We start from the raw sequence: 26530 nt of genomic DNA on the forward strand, positions 1-26530 counted from the left end.
ATTTCTGTAGTGTTAATGTTGTAGCCTGTCCGTCTCGCTCCTATAAGGTGCGGAAAAATGAAAATGCAGGTCTTAAGGAACTTGATGATTCAGGGTTTTCTGTGTTGCTTGAGACTAAAGGGATTATTTAGTCTATAATGTTTTTTTTTCCCCCCACTATCATAGTTTTTCATGCCTGACCTTAATCTAGGTAAATGTTAAGCTACATTTTCCTCTTGAGGCTCGAACTAGACTACATTACCTCAGGCTGTGTGAGAGATGTGTTCTGCGGTCACCTCAGAGAAAACGGGAAATGACCAAGAAATGAAATACTGTACCACTTAGTCATGTAACGTACTGGAAGAAGGAGAAACACCTTCAGTGGCCAACACCAGACGTACATCAGCCACAGCCTTTAAGTATATATATTATTTAAGTACCTGTGGTTTGCTTTTTAATTATCCACAGTTAACCATTTGCAGGCAGCTTGCTCCATCTTCGTACATGCCATTACGCAGGCCGTTTGACGAGAATGCGGCTACTGCTCCAGAATTTTAAGTCTGACCCTGCTGTTCACATATTTCACCGTGTACGTAAACCCCAGGGCAGGATAATAAAAAGGCTTTCTATTCAATCTCAGAATTACATCTGGACACATCAGAGGCCGTGAATTAATTTTTAATAGCTAAAACCTGATTCTAAAACCACATCACTTCTTCTTTTAGGTTTTTCACCAGTACGTCTTTTCATCTGTTTGTGTTATTGAATTGTTAAGGAATGCTGATGTAGTTTCAGCTCACTTAGGTCTCAGATTTGCTTGTTCCGCAACCTGCAGTTCAGAAACATGATCAATACATTGGCTAAGCTGTTCTCTCTCTGTCTTGCAGGAGTACCCGGACTCACGGAGAATCCTCAATCGATCCTTCGATAGCTGCGTGGGCCAGGCTTCGCTCCTCAGCCAATCAGAGAGCCCTGTGCAGCCCCATATGGTGATGAACAACATCTTTGAGCGATCTATGGGTAAGTGAGCGAGCCTGTGCTGTCTGTCATTGACCCAAACTGAAATTACAATTCAAATTCATTTCATTTCTTGCATTTAAAAATATTCTATACGGGTCCATTTCAGATAGGTTGAGGTGTGGCAAGGAATTCTGATCCAGCTGAAAGAATGTTATTCCGAGCCTCTTTAGTTTCAGATTGCTTTGTGTTATAAATGTGTACACATTCTGCGCATGTGGTCCTTTCTTCTGTCTCTGAAGAAAACATATCATATGAATACAGTCGTAGACTAATTAAAATATTTCTGTTTAGTTCTACTAAACAGATGTTTATTTTTTGTTTTTATGTTTGTTTAATGTTTATTTTTTATTTTAATGTTTTTGCTGTAATATGTAAAGTTAATACAATTTTTACTCTCTTTTTTTGTCAATTTGCCTGCTAATCCATGCCATTAAATTGAAACTAATAATAATAATAATACCCTTTATGAAGCTATAAGCTTATATTAGCCAAACCAAGTAAAACTAGACAGCTGCAGTCCATTGGATTATTATTATTATTATTATTATTATTGTTATTTTATTTTTTTATTTTTTTGCTGAAATTGTCATCTCAGCCAGTAATGAATCTTACATTTTGTTGTTTCAATTGCTAAGTGACTCATACTCTAGCCAAGTACCCTTGAGTAATTTGGTTAGCCCTCTTGTGAGGATTCCAGGAGTACTGGACCTGGACACTGGAGTGGAGCCAGACCCCGTGGAGCAACAGCAATAATGTTACCGTTTTATTCAATACCAGACTCTCAAATTCAATCCCCGTGTGTATCAAACACTGTGTTTAACAAACTATTAATCATAAAGTAGCACTTATATTACGTGAGGCGTAATAAACATTTCAACTTATTCAAACCCACGCTCCCTCATCAGCCTCTCTTCATCATGAATTGGGACAGGCTACAGGGATTTAAAAAAAAAGAAATAAAAACAATATTATTTTTTACACACACTGTATTTCAGGAGACATTTTGCTAACATTGCACACTGGCTTCTATGTTCAGCAGCAAACAACAGCTGTAAGTCTTTAAGGTCTGGTGTATGGGAGCATTCGCCTTCATGATATTTTTTATGTATTGCTGCATTAGATCATGGAAACACTGTCTACAAGTTTGTTATTTTACTTATATTTCTTTAATCAATTGAATATGGAAACCTAGCACACACATTCAGGCAATGCTTATCTGAGATCGAATTTGTTCCACCTCGAATAAACACCATGGTGCACTTCATCACGCAGTGGGGGAAATAACCCCAGGAACTCGAACCAGTGCATTGTGTCTGGAATCAAAGTAGTAGCTGGATCTTATCCTTTCTCGTGATATCATATCACATTCTGCAATATTGGCGATGTATAATGTCAACACCCGTACAGTAAAGTGTGTCATACAAGTTAGTTTTGCCTTCTCTTTATCTCCCTCATGCCTCGACAGCCGCCGCCACATGTTTTAAAAATCCAGGAAATCGGGGCACATTTGCGATGCTTTTCATGTAAAATGGCGACGACTGTAGCCTGTCGCGTGCACCATCCCTTCAGCTGAACATAAAAGAGACGTAATCCTCCTCTAGGATTTTCGCTGCACCACAAGCAGGGTTCAAATAGAACGCTGCACTGTTGCGTTGCCTAAAATCCACCATCGGCTTCGGCGTACACATCCACTCTACCTCATTTCTCATTTAGATTTGTAGAACGGCGTACTGAGCAACATTACAAATGCTGCAATTTCTCCCACGTCTCTCTGCCTTTTCACAACCCGCTTTTCTGCCTATTGCTTATGTATTACTGCTGATTTCACATTTCATAAATATATGATTTTTGCAAATATTCTCTCTCTCTCTGTCTCTCTCTCTCTCTCTCTCTCTCTCTCTCTCTCTCTGCCTACGAGCCAGCTGGGAATACTGCAAGGTACGACCTCCTCATGACTAAAGCAGAAATAAAAGCATCCTTCTTCTTTTGTGCTGTGTTTACTTCATGTGCTTGTTTTGCATTTCCTGCTCCTGACCTTGCGATCATTATGTTAATGTTGTGATTTTTTTTTCCCCCCTCTATGCTGCGTGTAGAAGCACGTCTCAATAATGTGGCCTACTTAACATTATAAAATAACAAACAATTTGAACCGCATACTATTCAGTTCAAAAGAACAGCAAGGGTTTCATTCTGCAGCTATGTGAGCTAATACAGCGTGAGCAAAGACAATCACTCACAGCTTTCACTGTAAAGGAACATTAACGACTGTGTATATATATATATATATATATATATATATATATATATATATATATATATATATATTAGGGCTGTCAAAATTAATGTGTTAATGCGTTAATGCCAATTCATTTTAACGGCACTAATTTTATTAACGCGCAATTAACGCACATTTTCTGTTTGAACCTCGGCCTTGCCCGTAGTTTGGGAAATGGGAGATGCAGCAGCAAACCGAAACTGAGAAAGAAAAGCGTCTTCTTTATATATAAAACAATGTCTGATGGTTCTGTCGACAAGCATTTATTAATTATCACCGCAGCATGTTTAAAATATCACTTGATGGTGAAGCAAACAGTACAGCTGATGCAGAGAGCTCTCCTGCCCCTCGCCAAAGGCAGACAACACTAGATTCTTATCAGCAGAGACGTAATGTGAACCTGTGTTATTTCTATGTTCTTTTCTTCATGTGTTTGCCATGAACAAGTTATTTGATAAACATGTCTATGTTCTTTATGCTCTATAGTTAAGGTGGTTTCAGTAATAAATGTAGACTTTGCAGGTTTAGAAGAAGTGATGAACATGAACAAGTGCTTTGAAAAATATCTATGACCTTTGAAACATGTCTAGTCTTCATGTTCTATGTTGAGTATGGTTTCACTAATAATAAACAACATACACTTCAATATTTGTCCATGCCCATGTTGATTAGAGTATTAAAAACTAAAAAAGTATTAATTTAAGGTACATTTAGAATGGATAAAAATGTGCAATTAATTTGCGATTAATCACAATTAAATATTTTAATTGATTGACAGCCCTAATATATATTCATGTGTGATGGTTCTCGATTAAAGTCAGGAGAAGTGTGCTATTAGAAGTATACAGTGTGAGTGGGCACAAAGGAAATACAGGGTATATGCATGGATATTTTACTAAAAGTGCCTGTTTTTCTAACAAGATAAATTCAAACAAAAAAATGAAAACAAACTGTGATGCATTTAAGTCATAAATGAATTAGAATATCCGTCTCATGGATGTTATCTAAATATATATTATAGAATGCAAGTATACACTGACCAGGCATAACATTACGACCACCTGCCTAATATTGTGTTGGTCCCCCTTTTGCTGCCAAAAGCCCTGACCCGTCATGCACTGTGTATTCTGACACCTTTCTATCAGAACCAGTATTAACTTCTTCAGCAGTTTGAGCAACAGTAGCTTGTCTGTTGGATCGGATCACACGGGCCAGCCTTCACTCCCCACGTGCACCAACAAGCCTTGGTCGCCCATGACCCTGTCGCCGGTTCACCACTGTTCCTTCCTTGGACCACTTTTGATAGATACCGACCACTGCAGACCGGGAACACCCCACAAGAGCTGCAGTTTTGGAGATGCTCTGATCCAGTGGTCTAGCCATCACAATTTGGTCCTTGTCAAACTCGCTCAAATCCTTACGCTTGCCCATTTTTCCTGCTTCTAACACATCAACTTTGAGGACAAAATGTCCTCTTGCTGCCTAATATATCCCACCCACTAACAGGTGTCATGATGAGGAGATCATCAGTGTTATTCCCTTCACCTCTCACTGCTCATAATGTTATGCCTGATCGGTGTATATATAGGAAAAAATCATGATAGGCTGTATGTTATAGCAGCTGTAAACGGTAGTTGCTTCACTCTCTGTCTTTTTTGAAATTCTCAAGACAAGCTTGTTATGCTGATGGGGAAACAAACTTCTCTGTCTTAAAGCCTGCCACAGAGAAAAATGCATCACTGTTACAAAGCTCTAAAACACGAGACTCCTTTCGTATGCATTAAATAACACCTCCTTTTAGAAAACTTCACCTTATCCACCATCACGCAGCACTACAGAAAATTTTAAGTTTGTTTATTATTAGATTATTTAGAGCATCGGCTATACAAGTCACTGTGAATGAGTTGTTGTTTTTTTATTGTAAAAAGCTATAACACATTAGACCGAGTGCATTAATATAAACCTGTTATTTATGTGACAGCCAGAACCACAGACTAAGCTGCTGTTAGAGCAAATTAATCAACTACTTTTTCTTCAACTGTGGTATAAATAGGCAGTAGCAAAACCCTTAGGATGAAAAGAAGACAGAAAAGAAATGTTAAGTACAGCAACAGAAAAAAATATTTAATCTGCTTCACATATTTTCCTTCTTCTTCAAGGAAGCTGTTCTTCAAAATAATACCAGAATTTGAACTTCCTCTTCCTGTTGAAAGGAGAGAGAGAGAAAGAGAGCACCTTATTCATTGAGGGTTATATATGCATGCATGGCCATAATATAGATTTCTAGACCATGTCAATTTTATACATTTATCTCTCATACTTTAGTGTCATATCGTCTCGTACATTAAGCAGCATTCAAAAAACTTATTTATATCACTGATTTTTTCCAGAGCCTCCGGTTGAGCCTCATAATTCCAAGGTCTAGCTTTGTACATCCTTTAATCCACTTGGGTCCTGATTAAAAAATAAATCAGGCAATGGAGATGAAAGTGTTGTGTTGTGTGTTTAATCCTCCAGCACAAACAACACACCTTAGACACACACACACACACACACACAGAGAGCCCTGACCTCCACAGCAGTAAAAAGTATACACGCCTTCTTTCGCAACATGACGAAACAGCTTCAGAGTCTTGATAAGGAGTTTTACAGTGTTTCTGCTTCGCTAAAGGTTTGGGTGGTTTAGGATTAATAACCCTGCTTCAGCTCAAAGAGCCATTGATCCATCATTTTCAGAGGAAACGTCTTATTCCAGTCCTGCTATTTCACATTTCTGCTGATAAATAACTGTGTTTGTGGTGCGCGTGTGCGGCGGCGAGCGTTCGGAATACAGAGTAGTTTGGAGAGACCCACCGTTTCACTCACTTTAACATCAGTTCATCTTTATTGAAAGTTCTGTTTGAGTGTGTACGAGTGTGTGCGGCTGATGAATCACCCTCACCCTCTGCCACACAAACAGATGAGAGAGGTACTAATACTAATAAACAGTCATCGCTGTGCCGGATCATGAGTAATGATGACTGGTTGGCCTGTGCCGGAGCTTGCCTGATCTATTCGTTTGTCAGGCGCGATTTCCAGCCCCATGGTGCCAAAGCACAGCTACTCCATCACAGAGACATAGAAAGAGAGCAGCTCACTTTCCCTGGTTGACACACCACACAAGTGAACACAAGCCTCAGCCTCTACCACATCTTTTCTTCTGTATACTCCTCTGATTGTAAGATCTTGTATTGAAACAGGAAGTTCAAGGTTAGGAGCATGTCTCACTGTCAGTTTGCACATTTGCGACAGTCTTCTAGAGCGTCAAGACATTCTCTAAGGATTCTCTAACTAAAGGTATTCTTATCAGTTAGATATAAAATACATATTTGACAATCGTGTCAGGATTTTTACAAACATGATGACCCTCATTCCTTCCCCAATTTGGTCAATTACCAAGTCTTATCCACCAGCCAGTTCTGCCCATCATACAATAGCTGCAGACCGGTGAGGATGAAGGCTAACACATGACTCCTCCTCCCTCTTCCACATACATGAGCTCACAGATGCCTGTGATTTGGCTAGTGTTGCTGTGATTGACAGGGGAGAGAGCATGAGTATGTCATTCCTCTCGCTCATAGAGCATGGCCAATTTTGTTCTCTAGGCCCCTGGCCATGGATGGTCTTTGGGAGCTTTTGCATCCACTGACTGTAAAATAGCACCATAGTGAGTGTAGTGAAAGAACTTCCACACCAAGAGCAGTACTAATGAAGAATGTGAAAGGTTGTGCAATGAGACTGTTATAAACTGTTCAGACACAGTTTATATATCGTCTCGTCTGTGTCTAAAAAGCCACAAGCTCTATAACATCAATTTGGATTTCCTTAATAGTAGCAGAAAGCTTTTCTAGCCCTCATCAGGCATTAGTCACTACCAAAATGTCATTTTCTCACATCACTGTTTAGGTTAATATAGACAGCATGCTAAGCGTCTAGGAATTCGAAGGCATTTGTTGTCTTTTTCGTGTCGTTGAACTCCAGACAAAGGCCCCCCGCTCTGAATCGAGCTCTACACTGTTCATTTTTATGAGCTTTAATCACCCCTTTCTCATGTCTAGTTATCACCGTACAAGGCCTCTGTCACAAATTGGTTTAAAATCTCACTCAGATCATGCTGTGGCCATGAGTGTAACTGAGACACCTACGCAAACAGAAACAAAACGGATTATGCTGAATGGTGTCTCTTTGTCTAGTAAGCGAAAGGCCAGGAGGTGTAAAGCTTCCCTGTTGCTGGGGAGAGTGGAGCAGTTGGACATAATCAGTTTAGGCAAATAGGACTCAAGCTGAGCCCTCAGTCTGGATATCTTTTTCCTAACTACTTTACTGTTTGTCATTTCCTCCCTGTCTTCATTTTCTTATTTATTATTTTCCCCATATGTGCGCTCTGGACCACTGTGCAGGCTTGCTAAACACATTGTTTAGACGCACACGCACATATATACCCGCGCCCCATTTTAACTACATTCACAGAGAGGTAAGAAATCCACGTCATCCGCTGCACTACTACCATTATCCAAAGCGTGAGTGATCATTAAAACGTGAGTGACGATTGCACCATGTTACAGCTGATAATAGGCTCAGTCTCTGGGCGTCTCTCAGAGCAGTGGCCACACCGTCACCTCTCACTGCTCCGATGCTGACCCCAACAGCCAGTGCTCAAATTAAGCTGCATAATGTCCCTCAGACAGCTCGCTGAACTACTCTAATGATGGGCTTTTTTTTTTCCTTTTTCCCTTCTCTCTCTTTCTTTCTTTCCTTCGCAGTTTCAAATGGGGGTTATGGTGAAGAGGTAGCGTTCAGTCCTTATAGGCAGAATGGAGACCTGAATGGAGGCTTGAACCATGAGCCCCATCAGAGGTAATTTTTGTGTCCCCATGGTTGTATACTCTCCCTAGCATACATCTTCTATAAGTTTATATAAGGTAATTATGGTTTCATTATTTACTGTAAATTTATTTTAATGGTGCACTACAGTATATCCATATTTCCAGTTGAAACAGATGAGAGAAACATTACCAATGCTACAAAATATGAATATTGTTAGGTAGCCCTTTCTCTGTATGTGTGGAAAAAGCCTAATAAAATACTATAAAGGTTTTCTTTCAAAGGCTTTCTTAAGGAATATTTGGATAGATGCAAAGGATGACAAAGGATTTTAGCTTTTTGATCGCAGTCATCGGATCGGGAAATACTCTCCTGTAGCATTCTAGATAGAACATTTTCTATGAGTTTCCTCTCAGGCGTAACCCGAAAAACCTTTTAGAGCTTGTTTTTCTTCCAGATTTCTAATTGTTTTGAGGTTTCTTTACATACTTTAGTCTGTTTTTTTGTCCTTTAGAGTGAAAGGCTGAAATTCTGCTAATAAATTCATTTAGAAATCTAATGATGGAATGAACCTTGTCCATGATCACCTGATTGTGGGGAACATTTTAGTCATGTCCCTGATTTTAGATCCAAAAACCTGAGGAAAACACAACAGGCTTCATTTCCACCAGGCTACATGCTTGAAAGCATCTTAAGAGATCTTTGATGACATCATCCGTATTATTTTATTAAAAATACGTATTAGGATTTCTAATATGTAGCTGGTTTGATTTTGCTTCAAAAGCGTTTATCTTAATCTGGCCTTAATACAGCGTATCATGCTTTTGTGTTTCTGTGTGTGTGTGTGTGTGTGTGTGTGTCAGTCTGGAGTGGGAATCAGGCCCTCGCTCAGCTGAAAGCTCTCTGACGTCTCCAGCTCCTCAGGGTATGATGGAGCATCATCACATGAAATCTTCCAAAAGCATGGACCTGGGTAAGAAACTGAACAGAAAACACTCGGCATACGCATACAGTGCCCTAGAGAATTAAATAAAATAAAATTAACAATACACAGTTATTCATTGAGCTCCAAATATCACTCAATGCAATTTTTTTAATATGTATTAGTTTTTGCTCATTTTTATACAGGGTGCCTGAATGGTAGCATGAATCAGAGCAGTAGCTGCTCAAAAGCATGGCTTGATAGAGTCCGAAGTAAGACCTCGAAACACACTCACAGGAGCAGTAACTAACATTTATCGTTATATGTGCCGCTATGTATGTGGTGGGCTTTTGTCTTCCAGGACATGAAGATATTGATTAGAGAGAGCCGGGGATCTGTTCCGTCAGTACATGATCAGTGTCACCATATGCGTACACGTCTCGCCAATAACCGCACGCTTGTGTGTTTGTGTTCAAACCCCCATGAGCACCCACCTCTCCTGCTGAAAGGCCCCCCTCATCCATCTCTCTCTCTTTTCCCTTTTTGAGTTCCCAAAGAGAATAAGGATGCAGAAGCACTTAGCCTGCTCTTGCAATCCCTTTTTGATATGAAATGGCAACTCACCAGACTAAGTGCATGTCAGGAAACAGATCAATGCTCATCCTTTCCGTAATGCAATTAATCTGTGTTCCGCGTTTAAATCTCGCTCCAAAAAATCTAATAAAAAGAGGCCTCTTTCCTAGATGCATCACACTCGGACGCAAACCGAATCCGTGTCACATGATGGCATTTTAACAAACACTCGTGAATGTATTAGGGCCCTTTATTTAATCGAAGGGCTGATGGGGTGGCTCTCTGGTGACCGTCGCCACGGAGTCCTGCACAATGGCCAGCGCAATCGGCCCCGCATCCTAATTTCTGCCCGCATATTAAAGAAAAAAACCTACTAAAATTTCATTCAGGGTGCAGGTATGAAAATTTAAGGTTTTCAGTATGAGCCCGGCGGTATTAATAATACATAAGCAGTTTCGTAGTTTATGAATAATAGAATGTTTGAATTGTGTTTTAATTGAATTTTTTGGCAGCACACGTATATCCACCACCGCATGGGCACTGTAAGGGAGAGTAAAAAAAATATAAAACCCAGGAGGAAATCCCCACAGACGTGCATGCAGAACACTGTAAACCTGTAGAGGAAATTTCAACTTGCTACACGGCTAATGCCTTTGTTTGTGCCGTTGTTTATACTCTGGAGGTTTTTTATGATGGAGTGGAGTAAAGTTTTAACAACAAAGAGCAATAAATCTTTGTATCATGGCCTGCAAGCGTTCCTGAAAGAACTTCCTGTAAACTGCACCTGTGATCAGAGTGATACCTTTATCATCTTCCTACAGCCTTTTATTCTTTCCACTTTCTTTACAGTGATGTGTTTGATTCCATTAAAGCTACAAGACATTTCATACCTGTCGATTCATTAATAATGAAATTTTTGTTAATCAAGCTTGATCAATTACGTTATTGTTAACCTCTCGTCTCCAAGCAGACGATTATTTTAACCCCTATTTTAACTTCAGTCTTTCTTAGTGTTGTCGTTTCTCTCTCTCGCTTTTAATCACAGTGAGTTGCAGACATCTGTGGTCTCATGCACTGTATGTGGAAGAGGGCTGATACCTCTTAACTCTCTGTGTGTGTGTGTGTGTTAACACTGCCCTGTGTTGTGTTTCCCATAGCATTAGTAGATTGCCTGGCTTCCTGTGTCTCAAAACGAAGCATGTGTTAGCCTTCATCCAAGCCTTAGTATGATAAGAAAGTGTTGACCCGTAGGTGGGAATTGGCAGGTGACCAGAATGTGGTGAAAATCCAGATACACTACAGCTCAAAAAATTGTATTGTTTTCCAAGGAAACACACACGAAATGAGTCTGAATAGAAAGTATAGCAGAAGAACAGGACATGCTGACATGTCCGAGTCAGAAATAATGATTTTGATGGAAATGATGAATGTTTTCTTCAAACTTTGCCTTCATAAAAAGAAACACCTTTTGCAGCAAGTATAGCCTGGACATTCCAGTTGTCAATTTTTCAAGATAATCTGATGAGATTTCACCCCATGCTTCCTGGAGCATCTCCCACAAGATGGATCGGCTGATGGAAGTCTTCCTCCCTAGCTGAAATCAAGCTGAAATATGCAAGTGATCCCAAACTTTTGAGCGGAAGTGTGAATAAAATCGTGTCTTATTGTAAATGCAGGATGAAGTGCTATAAGTGTAAATCTCCATTCACTGATCATTCCCCATTAAATTCCTCTGACTAAATCAGCAGATAGGTGACAGGATAAGTACTGACTAGAGAAATGTCCAGTGTTTAATAGAATTAGTGAAATGTCTAACGAAACTAAACCCAAACAAAATCGTCTCTAGATGATCAGCATCATCCTGTCCACATCCTGTCGAAAGACTCGTGAAGAAGACTCGACTGCACACATGCAATTTATGGCTGTTGGTTTTTAGAAAATCGGACTGCCAAAAAACTGCCCGATCTGTCATGTACACATGCTCCGGCATCGTGATTCTATTTCTTATGTGTAGTATGGCTGTGTTTAGTTTGTGATGTGACAACAGATGCAGCCATCAAATCAAAATTGTGTTCCTCCTGGTTTTATTTCATCCAGCAACGTTTGCTTTGCCTGGTCTGGCCGGAGTTTCTGATATGTTTTGACAAATATGGACTTAACACTAGTTTGCTGGTTAACATCTCCATCCTTTGTCTCCTGTGATGTGGTGTGTTTATATGTGCGGCGTTTGACAGATCCAGAGCGGCGTACCAAAGTGATCCATCAGTGAATACCTCGATACTGGTTTAAAATCACAGACTGTGAATACCTTCAGTCTTAAAACTCTGTGAGGAGGAAACGCAACAAGAAGAGCAGAAAAGCGATCACGCAAACTTGCTTTTTTGTTATTTTTTTTTTTTAAAGTGCTAGTTTAAGTATTTCAAACTATTACTCCGAAAGCAGGGGTCATTTTTTTCCCAACCCAGAAGGCGTACTTAAAAAACATGATCACAAATGATGTTGGAGTATATTCTGTGTGTAATATCCTTCAGGGGAGGAAGTAACGTTGCCCGGGGCATCTCTCGAGATTTACCACGGCATGGCTAGTGAGATAGGAAAGCACAAAGTAATGAGAGCGAGGGCTGAGATTAGAGAGGTGCTCTTGGTTCCGATGAGATGAGAGGAAGCAGAGGGGAAGAGCGAGCCCACCGGGCCATTGCCTCTGAGGGTGGGAAGGCAGCGTGAAACCGAAATGAAATGTCGCCTTGCGCAAGTCATTTTCTGTATGGATTTGATGGGTGCGATGGCTCTAAAAATTGAATGCGCACCATGAAAATTGAACACTGCAGCACATTTTCAGACGTTAGCTAAGGATGACCCTATTAGCTCCCCCCCCCTTTTTTCCCCCCATTACACAGAGAGAGAGAGAGAGGAATATTTCACTCCACTGAAACACTGGATGCAGCAGAAATTCAATTGCACTTCATTAAGTTGTCTCACATTTGGTTCCTGTGATGTGATGTTCTAATAGGAGCACAACTATACACCTATACAAGCGATGGTATCTTATTTCTCAGCTCATTCTCCTCCATTTTTAGCTTCTTTTTTTTATATTACATTTAGCAGTTATTTAGGATGAATATGACTGGAGGTCTGGTAGAGCGAATAGGATTCTTTTCCTCCAAACTCTTCTCTTTAACTCCCACCAGGTTTCTGAGAGCGAGCGTGTTTACATGCGCCGGAGTAATCCCATCCTTTCAGAACCTAGTCAGTTATCAGATTATTCACCTGGTCATGTGAACGGCGTAGTCCGTTATCTTCAATTGCATTAAGGCTCTTATCGTCTTTAAGAAATCAGATCCGTGGGTAAAGTGACGACCAGAGCCGGTGTTCACGGTGCGCTAAATAGGATAAAGAAAGCCTTTGTTATACAGATGTGTGTAGATGATGTGTATAGTGAAGTGATGGAGGATTTGTCCAGAAATCACGTTAGAAATTCCGACCATGCCACAGGCGTCTGAGCGCATAAGAGAAAGACCTGCATGGTGGGATGGGATACTTTTTCTCCCCATCTCTCACAGTGAAACGAGATAATCACAGCGTTTCGTGAGCTCATGTAAGTATGCGGAAGAGGGCAGCTCGCTTGGACCTCTGGGTATGGGGTTTAGATGATGTAGGTTGACTGATGTGTCATAGATGGAGCATGTGATAGTCTTTATTTTTTTTCACCTGGCTTGTGGGTAGGATTTGGACACAATGAGGGGTAGGACATGGTAAACTGTGAGTGCACTACATTCAGTTGCTCAAATACTAAATATTTCAATTAGTAAGGTAAGATGTGGTAGCTCATCGGACTACTAATGGGAAGGTTGTGGGTTCGAATCCCTGGTCCACCAAGGTGCCACTGCTGGGCCCTTGATCAAGGCCCTTAACCCTCAATTGCTCAGTCATATAATGTGATAAATTCTAAGTTGCTCTGGATAAGGGCCTCTACCAAATGCTAGAAATGTACCAAGTGTGGTATTTGGCTTTATTTCTGAGATCGTGGACAGCTCAGGTCATATGCTAAGCTTTCAGCTAGCTAGCTAGCAAGCAGAGAGTGTGTCTAATGCAGTTCACACACACACACACAAGAGGTGTATCTTTAATTCACTTTAACAAATTAAATCATCTGCCCCTATTTATGCTGCCCTTCATCACCACTGATCATTCCAACATTAAAATCCTGTATAACGAGTGAAGTGATAATAGAGGATATAGCCGCAATGCTAATCAGCAGTGAATGGATCCAGAGTTTTTTAATCAGACAGTGGAACGTACTTGTGATTCTTTAATAAGCAACGTTTCATCCTGTTCTGTCAGGTGTTTCATGTTACTGATATCAAGCTTGATAGATATACGTCCTCGCGCACTTAACACCTACTTATAACCAGTGACTCTCTTTGAGAGAGCTCTTCAGTCTTATATAAAGCATATAGAGGGCACCTATGTGCGTTTCTGTGCTCTTTATTTCATTCTTTTGATCAGAAATAGTTTTCAGCTGTAGTCTTTCTTGTGTGTGTGTGTGTGTGTGTGTGTCCAAGGCCAGAGTGTGTTATTCTCCAGAGCTTTTCTTTTCACCAGCAGGGTACGAACACAAACGGTCGATGAGAGCGTGCCGTTGCCAGGAAGTTAATGCCTGCATTATTCAATGACCTATTTCTGTATTGTTTCTTCTGGTTCTCTCAGAGGATTGTGCAGAATTAGATTTACTAACACCGGGAAACACCATTAACCACACTGGGCTTAAGAAGAGACCTCAGTATAAATGCAATAACAGTAAAGCCGTTACTCCTGGGCTAAATTTGTGCGTCTGTGTGCGTGTCATTTCAGGAGTTATTTTGTGCGCTGTACATCTGGATTTTTGTTTGTTTTTTGAGAATTATTATTGTGTTTGAGTGATTGTGTGTGTGAGCAAGAGACATTGTGTGTGTGTGAGCGAGAGACATTGTGTGTGTGTGAGAGAGAGACATTGTGTGTGTGTGAGCGAGAGACATTGTGTGTGTGTGAGAGAGAGAGATTGTGTGTGCGAGAGAGAAAGTGTGCATGTGTGAGAGAGAGTGTGAGTGTGTGCGCGCGTGAGAGAGAGAGGGTGTGAGTGAGTGTGTGTGTGTGTGTGAGAGAGAAAGAGTATGTGTATGTGAGACAGAGAGACACAGAGGGAGTGTGTGAGCGAGAGAGTGTGTGTGTGTGAGAGGGAGAGAGAGAGTGTATGTGTGAGCGAGGGTGTATGTGTGTGAGCGAGAGAGGGAGAGAGAGAGTGCATGTGTGAGCGAGAGAGTGTATGTGTGTGAGCGAGAGAGTGTGTGTGTGTGAGAGGGAGAGAGAGAGTGCATGTGTGAGCGAGAGTGTGTATGTGTGTGAGCGAGAGAGAGTATGTGTGTGAGCGAGAGAGAGTGTGTGTGAGGGGGAGAGAGAGAGTGTATGTGTGAGCGAGCAAGAGAGAGAGAGTATGTGTGTGAGCGAGAGAGAGAGAGAGAATGTGTGTGAGCGAGAGAGAGAGAGAATGTGTGTGAGCGAGAGAGAGAGAGAATGTGTGTGAGCGAGAGAGAGAGAGAATGTGTGTGAGCGAGAGAGAGAGAGAGTATGTGTGTGAGCGAGAGAGAGAGAGAGTATGTGTGTGAGCGAGAGAGAGAGAGAGTATGTGTGTGAGCGAGAGAGAGAGAGAGAGTATGTGTGTGAGCGAGAGAGAGAGTATGTGTGTGAGCGAGAGAGAGAGAGTATGTGTGTGAGCGAGAGAGAGAGTATGTGTGTGAGCGAGAGAGAGAGAGAGTATGTGTGTGAGCGAGAGAGAGAGAGAGAGTATGTGTGTGAGCGAGAGAGAGAGAGAGTATGTGTGTGAGCGAGAGAGAGAGAGTATGTGTGTGAGCGAGAGAGAGAGAGTATGTGTGTGAGCGAGAGAGAGAGAGAGAGAGAGTATGTGTGTGAGCGAGAGAGAGAGTACGTGTGTGAGTGAGAGAGAGAGAGAGAGACAGAGAGGGAGTGTGTGAGAGAGTATGTGTGTGAGCGAGAGAGAGAGAGAGAGTATGTGTGTGAGCGAGAGAGAGAGAGAGAGAGTATGTGTGTGAGTGAGAGAGAGAGAGAGTATGTGTGTGAGCGAGAGAGAGAGAGTATGTGTGTGAGCGAGAGAGAGAGAGTATGTGTGTGAGCGAGAGAGAGAGAGTATGTGTGTGAGAGAGAGAGAGAGAGAGTACGTGTGAGAGCGAGAGAGAGAGAGTATGTGTGTGAGCGAGAGAGAGAGAGAGAGAGAGTATGTGTGTGAGCGAGAGAGAGAGAGTATGTGTGAGCGAGAGAGAGAGAGTATGTGTGTGAGCGAGAGAGAGAGAGAGACAGAGAGGGAGTGTGTGAGAGAGAGTACGTGTGTGAGCGAGAGAGAGAGAGTATGTGTGTGAGCGAGAGAGAGAGAGAGAGAGAGAGAGAGAGAGAGTATGTGTGTGAGCGAGAGAGAGAGTACGTGTGTGAGCGAGAGAGAGAGAGTATGTGTGTGAGCGAGAGAGAGAGAGAGAGACAGAGAGGGAGTGTGTGAGCGAGAGTGTGTGTGTGTGAGAGAGAGACAGAGACCGAGAGAGAGTGTAAGCTCAAGTTACTGTGTGTGTTCATTGTGTGTATGTGTGTGTTTGTGGTCTTGTGGAATCTGATTGGCTGCTCATGTTGTTGTGGTGAACTTGAACACAACCTTGTAAAGCTTGTGTGTGGAACTGAATCCAGCACATTGTTTTGGAGGCAGCGCAGGGATGAAGTGTCCGCTATGTGCTAGCCATAACACAAGCGTAACTCGCTGTGTTCTACACTCATACGCGTGATGTACTGCATAAAGAAGCCATTACTCCTGTTAGGTTACGTTTCTACTCCTTCCTTTATATTAATGCTTCAGGCTGTTTTCTGATCAACTTCATACTAACAGTAATAATCTCCCAATGCACATCCAGTGTGTGTTAGCAGTCGCTCTGTCACGCGTGTGAGCGTGTTATTTGCCTTTATTGCAGCGTGTGGTCACCAGAGCCGTCGGACTTCCCTGCTAGGAAAAGCTGACCTCATAAAAAATGAAAAGGATTATTTCAGAGAGAGTGCAGTGTAATGAAAATCTGTTACTGCTGCTTTTTCTGGCTTGCTGGCTAGTCGCCACTCTCTCTCTCTTTCCTAAATCCCGTGTATTAGCCTAGCCACTGCTGCTAATCCCTAATATTTAACAGTATATGGTTGTCGGAGAGCCCAGACTCTTATAGCCTGCTGCCTGGGTCTGGCACACGCAATAATTACATCAAATCTCAGCCAATTTCCAGCCATGTTTATCCTTAAACACTGAACCAGTACTGGCTAATGAAAACCATATATATATAAAAAAATATATATATATATATATATTTTTTTCCCCTCCTCTGTCCTCACTCTTTTAATGGCTGCGGTTTGATTGGGAGAGTTTACTCAGTAGACGTTCCACTTGCTGTCAGGATCTGGTTACTGATTTATTTTCCATTTTCATGGCACGATGGAGCGCAGCTAGTGCTAGCAGCTCGGCCACAGCCATGTGTAGTCACACAGGCAGCACAGCTGCTCCAGCTCAGAGCTTCTTAATGAAACCCAAACCCTGCTTCTACACACACACACACACACACAGTGTTTCCTCCGCTTTAAACACGTCCCGTCCTTGCTACTGGAGAACAGCGAATTTCAGCTTCTGGGAAGTTGACACATGGTTTTAGGGAGAATATCAAATATAGTTGCATGTCAGACATGTGAGCTTAGGTAAACGCCTGTGCAAAATAGTTCAGATTGTTTCCTCATGTCAGAGATTTGTACGCTTCATCACAGCCATGTTGTGTCTCTAAAAAGAAAACGTCTCTAATCCGACGTCCATGCTAGCAACAGGTTGTAATCTCGCGTTAGGGATAGATCAACTGTTACTAACGATTTTCTCCTATAGCTTCTAAAGCTTTACTTCTTAAACCCAATTAACACACTGGTCATTGTATATATTATTGGTTTGCATGATACAGGCTAGGCTTTGAGAGGCTTCTTTGCCAGCTTAGGAAAGCAGGGGACTGTACTTGCTGGCCATAGTGTAGAATTTCTCGATACACATTTATTAAGAGGCTGCATATAACAGGATCTAAGAAGAACCCAGAGTTAATAGGAGCTAGTTGCGAAACTTGTGAATGGGGGAACTGATGAAGAATCAGACTACATGCGCTATAGAACTGGTGTGAGGAATCCTTTGAGCCAGTTGTTTGGATTTATTGCTTTAAAACGTCATCAGCGTGGAATAGACGTTCAATTGAATAGAATTCGTAAATAATTGAATTGAAATCTCAGTTCAGATGTCAGGCTGTTACTTTTATTGTTTTACTGAAATTGCAACATGTACAGTTCCATGAAAAAGTTCTTGATTTTTTCCATTTTTGCATACTTGTCACACTTAATTGTTTCAGATCCTCAAGCAAAATTTAATATTAGACGTGACAAGCATGGGTGTGTCTAGTATAATTACACCCAGTTATCAATTATACCTGCTTATTTGCATGATTGCGTGACTAATTGGACAATTACTTTTTCCACACAGGGCCATTTGCTGTTAGTTAACCCTGTTTCTTCATTAAATGAAATGGAAAAAAAAATAAACAGCATTAAAAACTCCAGGCTGATTTTGTCTTATGTTAAAGTTAGTTTGAAGATCTGATATGATTGCGAGAGGGGCCAATACTTTTTCACAGAATCGTACGCAGTAAAAGAATTGTCGCTCGTCACGTTATCTCTTGCTTGTAGGGTTTGTCTTAACGCACACGCAGACGTATGTTCACACACTCCTCCAGTCCTCCATGTTAATCAGGGCACCTTTGGCTGATGTGAGACGCCTGAGCAGTATTGTGAGGGTATTGATTAGAAAGCTTACAGCTGGTCATGTGCATGCAATTAGCAGTCGTTAAAAGGTAACCTGAGCATGTGTACACTCTTTTCCCCTCCTGCCCTAATCTCTCTCTCTCTCTCTCTCTGTCCTTTTCAAGTTGCAGATGAAAGCAAAGTGGGATGCCTGGTGGGGCAAAAGTCAGGTAAGGAATGCATGCACACACACACATTCACAAACACAAACAGCTGTGTCCAGGCAGTTGGCCCGTGCCTTGTTGATGGAGGGCCTCCATGTGTCGTGATGCTGATGGATTGTGGCCTGAGCAATCAGACAGACTGGACATGCAAACAGAAATGCAAGAGCAGCTCCACATGCGAAAGAGCTTATATCCCATGACTAGTCTGGAGAACTCTGACTGCCTCTTCCACACTTATTTGTGATTGAATCCATTTGCAATGTTTCCTAATGAACCTAATTGCTCCAGTTCCTTTAAATATAAACAAGCAATTTAAGCAGCGTTAAACGGGGGGGGCTTCCTTAACAAATTAAAGAATTATACACTTGATTGTAATTGCAGTGTTTACGCCGATCTTTTACGCCATCTTTCAGTCAGCGCTTTATGTTAGTCGAGGTTGCTGTGTTGTACGGTTTACGAGATGGGAATACAACCTGTATGGGTTGCCAGTCCATGGCAGGGCACCATGCACACACACACACTCATTATACATAGAGGCAATTTAGACATGTCAGTCTACCTACCGGCATGTTTTTGGGAAGTGAGAGGAAACCAGAGAACCGTCCACCTCTCTAACACATTCGGTAGGTGAATTTATTTATTTATTTTTAAGAGTGATGTGTTTGGTTGGGTGTTAAAACTGTTTTAGAGCCCCATGTTATTCTGGGAATCGATCTCTAGTCCATACTGGTCTAGCGTTTGCTTCCTGGGCTTCGTGACGAGTAAAGTGACTGGTCAGACTTTCCACGTTTCAGAGATTCAGAGGGCACAAGAAGACAATCGTTTTGGATTAAAATAAAGAAAATGTTCATTAAATACACTTAAATATTACCATAATTGCTTTAAACGTAGCAGAAATGACGTGTAAAATTGGTTAACGGTTCAGCGAAGCAAACTGCCTGTGATAACGCCATCTTCCAAACAAAACCAGAATCAATCTGGTGTAAGAAACCCGAGGATTGAGACCAAGTGGTTTAAAAGAAATAAATAAATAAAAGCCTTAGGCTGTAACGAACCAGAATCGGTCAATCTGAATAAAATTTGCATGCTGAAAAAAAGCCAGTGCAGTTGAATAGAAAAGGACACCGGGATGCGGAGACTGAATTTGCTCTGAGGTTAAGTTGGCTTTGTTTTATAATACGCCTGGTCCATAAGTATTTGGACACAGTTTTAGTGTTTTTTTTTTTTTTTTTGCCTCTACGGATTGAATACAAATATTGCATTAATTGTTTAGTTTTTTTCTTTTTTTCTTTTTAACACAATGCTTCCACAGGCTCAAAAGTAAATGGACAAAATGCTCATAAACAGTTTCATGGTCAAGTGTGATCCGTTTCCTTATTTTATGACAGATTAAGTAGAAAAAAAGGTCTGGGGTTGCTTCCAAGTGTTGATATTGCATTTGCACAAAAAAACAAAAGAACAGAAGAGTACATTTTTGCCTAGTTACATATACCGTCACCTTAAACTAACTTTTCATTGGAGTTCAGCCTTGCTTTTTCCCCCGATAAACATTATGCCATATAATTTAACATTATACCATTATAAGTATGGTATAATATATCAGATCTCCTCCTCCCTCATGGAAGGATTTATAGCTGAAATAGTGTCCATGGATCCACTTCCATAATCTGCCAGTAATAGTAGCCCATCCAGATACCTTTAGGATTTGGGACACACTAATTCTAATCTGAGATACCATTTAGGATCAATAGTAGGTGTATTAGGATGCTGTGTGTGTAAATGTGTGTATGTTTACAGCCATGCTGTGTTTCTGCCTGATCTAATAAGATGACTTTGCACGTGTGGTCCACAAGCTGTACACATTTTCACCAGATGTTTACTCTGCTCTCTTCATTTCTCCCTCCCTGCAGTCTGGACTTCACCTCAGGTCCAGCTGCAGTTAGAGTTAAACGAGGGAGATGATGGTGCAGATTAAAGAGGGGACGAGGATTTTCTTCAGAGCCCCCCCATAAGTATCTCTCCTCACCTGCAGCCAATACAGGCCTATAGCCACTGCAGGCCATGGCGAGATCTCAGCCTGCTCCTGATCATACATATTCCTTCCCTCAGTGACCATGCATCACTCCTGACATGTCTGATAGTTACGACACTGTACACCCTGGCAGAGTCAAGTCCAAAAATCTGAATTCACTTCCAAAATCTTTATGTACTTCATCACTTATCAGAAACGTATATTAATCATGTTCATTTATTCAGTTATTCATCTTCAGTTACAGCTTGAACCAGGGTTGTAGTGGATCCAGTGTGTATCCTGGGACACCAGTCTATAGCACACACACTCATTCACACAAAGGGCAGTTTATCTTAGCCAATCCATTTACAGGCAAGCTTTTGGGAGTTATGAGGAAACAAGAGGAAACCCACATGGACATGTGTAGGACATCTAAAACTCCATGCAGGCAGTAACGTGAGCTCAGGAATGAACCCCAGGAACTGTGACTGCATAGATAGTTGCAGCTTTACACTACATAATATAATGAGTCATTTTGCCAGATTTCTTTCCTCCCTGTTTTTTGAGAAATCACTCAAATCAGTTATCAATATATATATATATATATTTGTAGCACCATTAGTTATTATAACATATGGTCCTGGACATGATGTGTATCTCTTTATGGCTCCTGCTTTCTGTAAGTTCTAACATATTTATTTCAGTGTCTTGTGCCGTAATCTGATTTGAGAAATGCCATTTTTCAAAAATGATCAGATTTCTAGAAGTAAGGGAATAAAAAAGTTGCCCCTCTGGCGTTCGACTCTACAATATCATTTTCCACCGTCCGTTAATTTAACTAATAGCGTCTGTCCATCTTTGATGATGTAAGCACCGAGGCCCAGTCACTTCAACGATTTTGCTATCTGTAACATTTCAGTTTCCATCACGACACCTCTGTAGATTTCTGTTTCTGAGCTGGCCTTTGAATAATGGCTTGCCTTTCTCTCTTGGCATGTGTGATTTTTCTCCATGCTTGCAGTAAAAACAGGCCCGGTAATACATTTAATAAAACAATCCATTCTTCTGCAGATTTACTGATGCTCGTGCTAATGTTTATTGACAGGTCAGTGAAGGCTTTGCTGACTAGGTGGCTTTGGTTGAAGCTGGTGTACGAAGTAAAAAAAAAAAAAAAAGGCTCCAAATGCCTCTTCATGAGCTTTGACATATTTAATTATCAAGATAGTCTTAAGAGCTTTGGCTGCATGCTTTTAATCTACCTAAAACCACTTCAGTGCTGTGTTCTCTCTCTCTCTCTCTCTCATTCGTGGCCAGCTCTCATGTGATTTCTAGCCTCGGAATCCATTTCCCATCAAAACTGTGTTACACCTTTTCTCTCCGGGAGCCCTGTATAATCACGCTGCAGCTGCAGGAATCAGGCCATTTTGCCTCTTCACTAAGGTTGTAGTCTGCTGAAGGAGACTGATGATGAAGATGTGGCTTGTGTGCAAATTCCTCATGTCTAACAGTATAACCTGACACTGTCCTGCTGTTAGCGTCTCCTCTGCAGTATTGCTTTTCTTTCTCCAAATGGCCCTGCTCTCTGCAGCAGAAAACAGCTCCTCCAGTCACACTGTCGTGCTGTGGATTGGATTTATCAGTCGTTTGTGTCCTTTCTGCTGTGTTTGGGAAATGCAGTAAGCAGAGGAAAAGGATTAGATCATGTTACTGCTGCCCGTCTCATCGGAATAGACTTGAGTGTGTCTGAGAGAGAAGTTTAGGAAAGAAAAAGTCAGTATGTGTACCATTCATCTCTGTCTCTCTCTCTCTCTCTCTCTCTCTCCATGTCTGCTTGTCTATAAGAACTCTTAATTTGCCGGACACGTTACAAATTAAAGGATCTTATAAGTATTAATGATCTGAATTGCCAGTCTATTATTCAGTCATTTGTCTTAGGGCATATAATTCAGCTACTGCTATGAATTAATCAACATCTACAGTGATGATTAAGGTGCAGAGTTATGACAGTGAGAAATGTAAGCCTGAACTCGTAATGAATTTGGCCTTAGATATTTGGATTTTCTTTTTCTAGTGTGATTAAAAAAGAGGGCCTCAGCTAATACACTTTGGAGAATTCAGGGTCGGGATATTTTCTAATATTGTCCTACGTCAGTGGATTAATTCATTTTTTAATCCAGGATAAGTTTATATAACCTTCCCTTCTTCACATACTTCACATATAAAGTCATGACTAACTATTTGAAAATAAAAACGTTGAAAAATGTCTTTCTTATGCTGCAACCATATAAACATAAGCTGAAAATCTTTGTTATATTTGAGTTATTTATAAAGAAAGTATTAAATGTTGCTGGATACCTGTGGATATCTCTCTCTCTCTCTCTCTCTCTCTCTCCCCCATTCCTTACAATCCATGAGCTCACTTTTCACCTCATGTTAATTTGTCCTCTTGTATCCAAACCGCCTTTCTTTCCTTGCTCCCCTCAGAGTGTGTGTGCGTGTGTGAGAAAAAGAGAGAGAAAGTCACTAAGTTGCCTGCCAACAGTACAGACTGAGTGGCATAGGGAGCAAAGCATCCTGGGAACTCCTTTCCCTCATTGCTCATGGCTGTATGTGCAGACCGCAGGCCACAGCGCTCCAGTTCCAGAGCAAACACCCAACCTTCCCACTCAACTCATGGAAAATCCCGAGCTCGCCAGGCCCAAGAACCTTTCTGCTGGAAAATATGATCATATGATGTATTTTCTCAAACTGTTGGTGTTGTTTTTTTCATGTAAAGGTGCAGAGACGTTAGGTGTTTTGTGGTCTGGAGCACAGCACATGAACATATATGTATCATAAATCATGCAAGCAGACTTTATCCCAACTAAATAAATCAATTTGAAGCTTATTATAGTGTTCACCTAAGATTTGGGTCATTGCCCTTTGGACAGTGTTAAACTTTTGTATTGCTTGAAGCATCGTCATCAACGCCTCTGTGTAAACAGATTGTTTGACACCGTTGTTGGCACTCGGTGAACCGTAGATCAGAGAAGAGGTCATTTCTCTTTTTTAGTGCGAGACAGGACCTTGGAAAAAGGTGTGTTGTGACAAAGTGGTGTTTGGTAGCGTATTATCCATTCACAGCTTAAGGAAGAACTTGGAAGGACTCCTCATTCATCTGAGGTTTAGTGCTGACCCACTCGATCCTGCCAGAAAGCCACAACTGGGTTCCAGCATCACAAATCGTACATGCAGGGAATGAAAATTTTTCAGTTTTGTCGGTTTTTCTGTATGCGCCACTTAACTGTAGGCATCTGCACCATTTTGTAGAAAGAGTGACTAGACCTGTACCTTGTTCTGTGTCTCAGGTCAGATTTTCATGTAGCAGGGATGTAACAATGTTAATACGTTAAACAAAATTTTCATGAAATCTTGTGTTCATAATGAATAGAAACACAGATAGCACTGTTATAATTGTGTTTGCCAGAAATGTTCACAGGGTATCTGATTGAAATGCACTGCAAATTATGAAGATTGCAGCACAAAGACAGGTTGTAAACTTTAGCGTGAAGAGTCATCGTTTTTAACGGCTTCGATTACAAATACAACACTAGCTTGTTTATGGAAAAAATTTTTATTTATTTATTTTATCCTAGCATTTGTCCTGCACAATGGCAGGGTCCGCTGTCTGTAGCAGATCATTTTACCCGCATGATTTGTCACAGGTTTTACGTCGGATGCCCTTCCTGTTGCAACCCTACCATTTTTTTTTATCCGGGCTTCGGACCGACTGTGAGAGTTAACTCTTCAGTGGCTGGGTTGGCGCCCTGCTCGGCAAATCGAACCCGGGCCACGGCAATGAGAGCGTGTGGTCCTGCCGCTGGACCGCCAGGAGGCCTGTTTATGGAAAATTGAATACAGTCAGGTACAAAGAATAATAACTGCATACGTGAGGTTAAACAAAACGTTCCTGCACTAAAAGTTTAGGAGAGACTAATTACAAACTGGAGTGATGTAGCTGAAGCTGAGGGATTGTCGGAGTCAGAATCCACACACCTGCTGCCGGTTCAACCCCCAGTGTCAGGTGCAGATATTTGGAATGCTAATGAGTTGCAGATGCAGACAGTGTCACTGCTGTAGTACGTGTTATTCTCTATCCTTTACCATCAAGTGTGTTCACAGGTGTAAAATCAGGAGGATGGACTATATATGACCATCAGTTAAAGTGTGGACACTTTTTTTTACGAACCTGCCCCACTGAATGGATTTGAAGGTGCCAGAAATTGTACGGATCTGACATTTCTACCATTGAGGGTCTTAAAGCTGTAATTGTTACTGCGAGCTTTACGCTAAAAATGAAATATATGTGTAGCACAACAGACAGTGTTGCTTATCTAGCTAGGGTCAGGGCTAAACTCTCAGCACTATTATCTCCTATAACTGCCATATGAGATGTTTCTATTAGGAAGTTGTACTGGAAGCAAATCCAGTAAAATATATACCATTTTTAACAAGACACTTTATATGTGATGGGTCAAATTGGTGGGAGGTTCAGGAGTAAATGCTGTAATGGTGCCAATAATAAAAGTTGCCTTTAATTCAGCCTGATGTGTTTAATATTTAAGTAGCAGGATTACATTAATAGAATAATTCCAGGCGCTGTGATCATGCATTTTTAAAGGCGCTCCACATACACAGTTCGAGAATCTGCTTATAGCGCGCGTTTGCCAATGCTCTCAAGCACAGACACCATTTGAGACACAGCTTTAGTGCAGTAAGTGGTAATTGTGGGTGCAGCTCTGTGACCCCAGCTGACAGATGCTCTCTCTCTCCTGTCTCGTCGTTGTTGGTGCATTTTCCGAGCCATCTGCCCTTTGTCTAAAGAGCGCTCTGCAAAAAAAAGATGAGATGTAATGAATGTCAAGCACTCGTTCACACCGGGGCCAGTGCAGTCTTAATAAGCGCACACTTTCAATGAAAAGCAGGCGTGAAAGGAGCAGACGCTGCTCATCTGCGTATAACGCGAGCCGTATTGTTTACCAGGGGTGTTTTCACCCTCGAAGGAACATCACATGCTGCAAACGTTTTGCCCGATTAACAGCCAAAAGCACAGAAAGCCTGTCCAGATGATGGACACGATAAGAATCCACAGTATTGCAAACAAAGCGTGTGTACGTCTCGGCTCAGGGGAAATACTTATAAGTAGAATCGGGCGATTTTTTATTTTATTTTTCTTTATATAGTTAGACTTTTGCCTTTCCTCTGCTTTGATTGGCCAGTGGAGCTGCGGTCACTTTGCCGAGCCGTTAGCTGCCCACAGCACAAGCTGCTCCTTAACTGTTTGACAGCTTTGTTTGTTTGAGTCATTAGTCTGGCTTTTTTTTTTTTTTTTTAAATAATAATTCGCCTAAGTGAGGGGAGAAAATTGCTGACAGGCAGTGAAAAGGGCGCCTGCAGATGTGTTTCCTTGCCTTTGTTCAGACAGACAGAGAAACTTCTCGGGATCTGTCTGAGGTTTTCCAAACCGTGCCAGGAACGCCAGAACATCCAGGTCAGGAATTTCTGTGGAAATAAATAAGCAGAATGGAAGTCTGTCGCTTAGAAACACGAGACCACCAAAGCATCTGAGAGATGAGAGACAGAGTGTGTGTGTGTGTCTCAGACAAAGATAAACATTTATAAATGGGCATTTAATGCTTGTGTTTGATGTGTGTGAATGTTCAACATGGGTATGTCTGAAATGGAAAGGTTGCAAATCCTGGCTTTGATACAGTAGGCATGCATAAAGGAAAGGATTTCAGTTTGGGTGTGTGTGTGTTTGTGTTGGAGAGAGGAGGGGAAAGAGAGAT

At 41.4% G+C, this 26530-nt stretch overlaps 1 protein-coding gene across 5 annotated transcripts in view; it reads left to right on the plus strand.

Annotated features, from left to right (window-relative positions):
- Positions 1–26530, plus strand: part of pard3bb (par-3 family cell polarity regulator beta b) — a 268913-nt gene that overhangs the window by 147369 nt on the left and 95014 nt on the right. For 3 of the 5 annotated variants that reach the window (XM_058392331.1, XM_058392335.1, XM_058392332.1), the window contains exons 14-17: positions 867–999; positions 8077–8170; positions 9001–9110; positions 18653–18697. In XM_058392331.1, coding sequence (XP_058248314.1) covers positions 867–999; positions 8077–8170; positions 9001–9110; positions 18653–18697 — 382 coding nt within the window. The remainder of the gene's footprint in view (positions 1–866; positions 1000–8076; positions 8171–9000; positions 9111–18652; positions 18698–26530) is intronic. The other 2 variants (XM_058392333.1, XM_058392334.1) reach the window with 2 other exon arrangements.

Source organism: Hemibagrus wyckioides, linkage group LG06 (assembly GCF_019097595.1).
Source record: "Hemibagrus wyckioides isolate EC202008001 linkage group LG06, SWU_Hwy_1.0, whole genome shotgun sequence".
Classification (NCBI taxonomy): Eukaryota; Metazoa; Chordata; class Actinopteri; order Siluriformes; family Bagridae; genus Hemibagrus; species Hemibagrus wyckioides.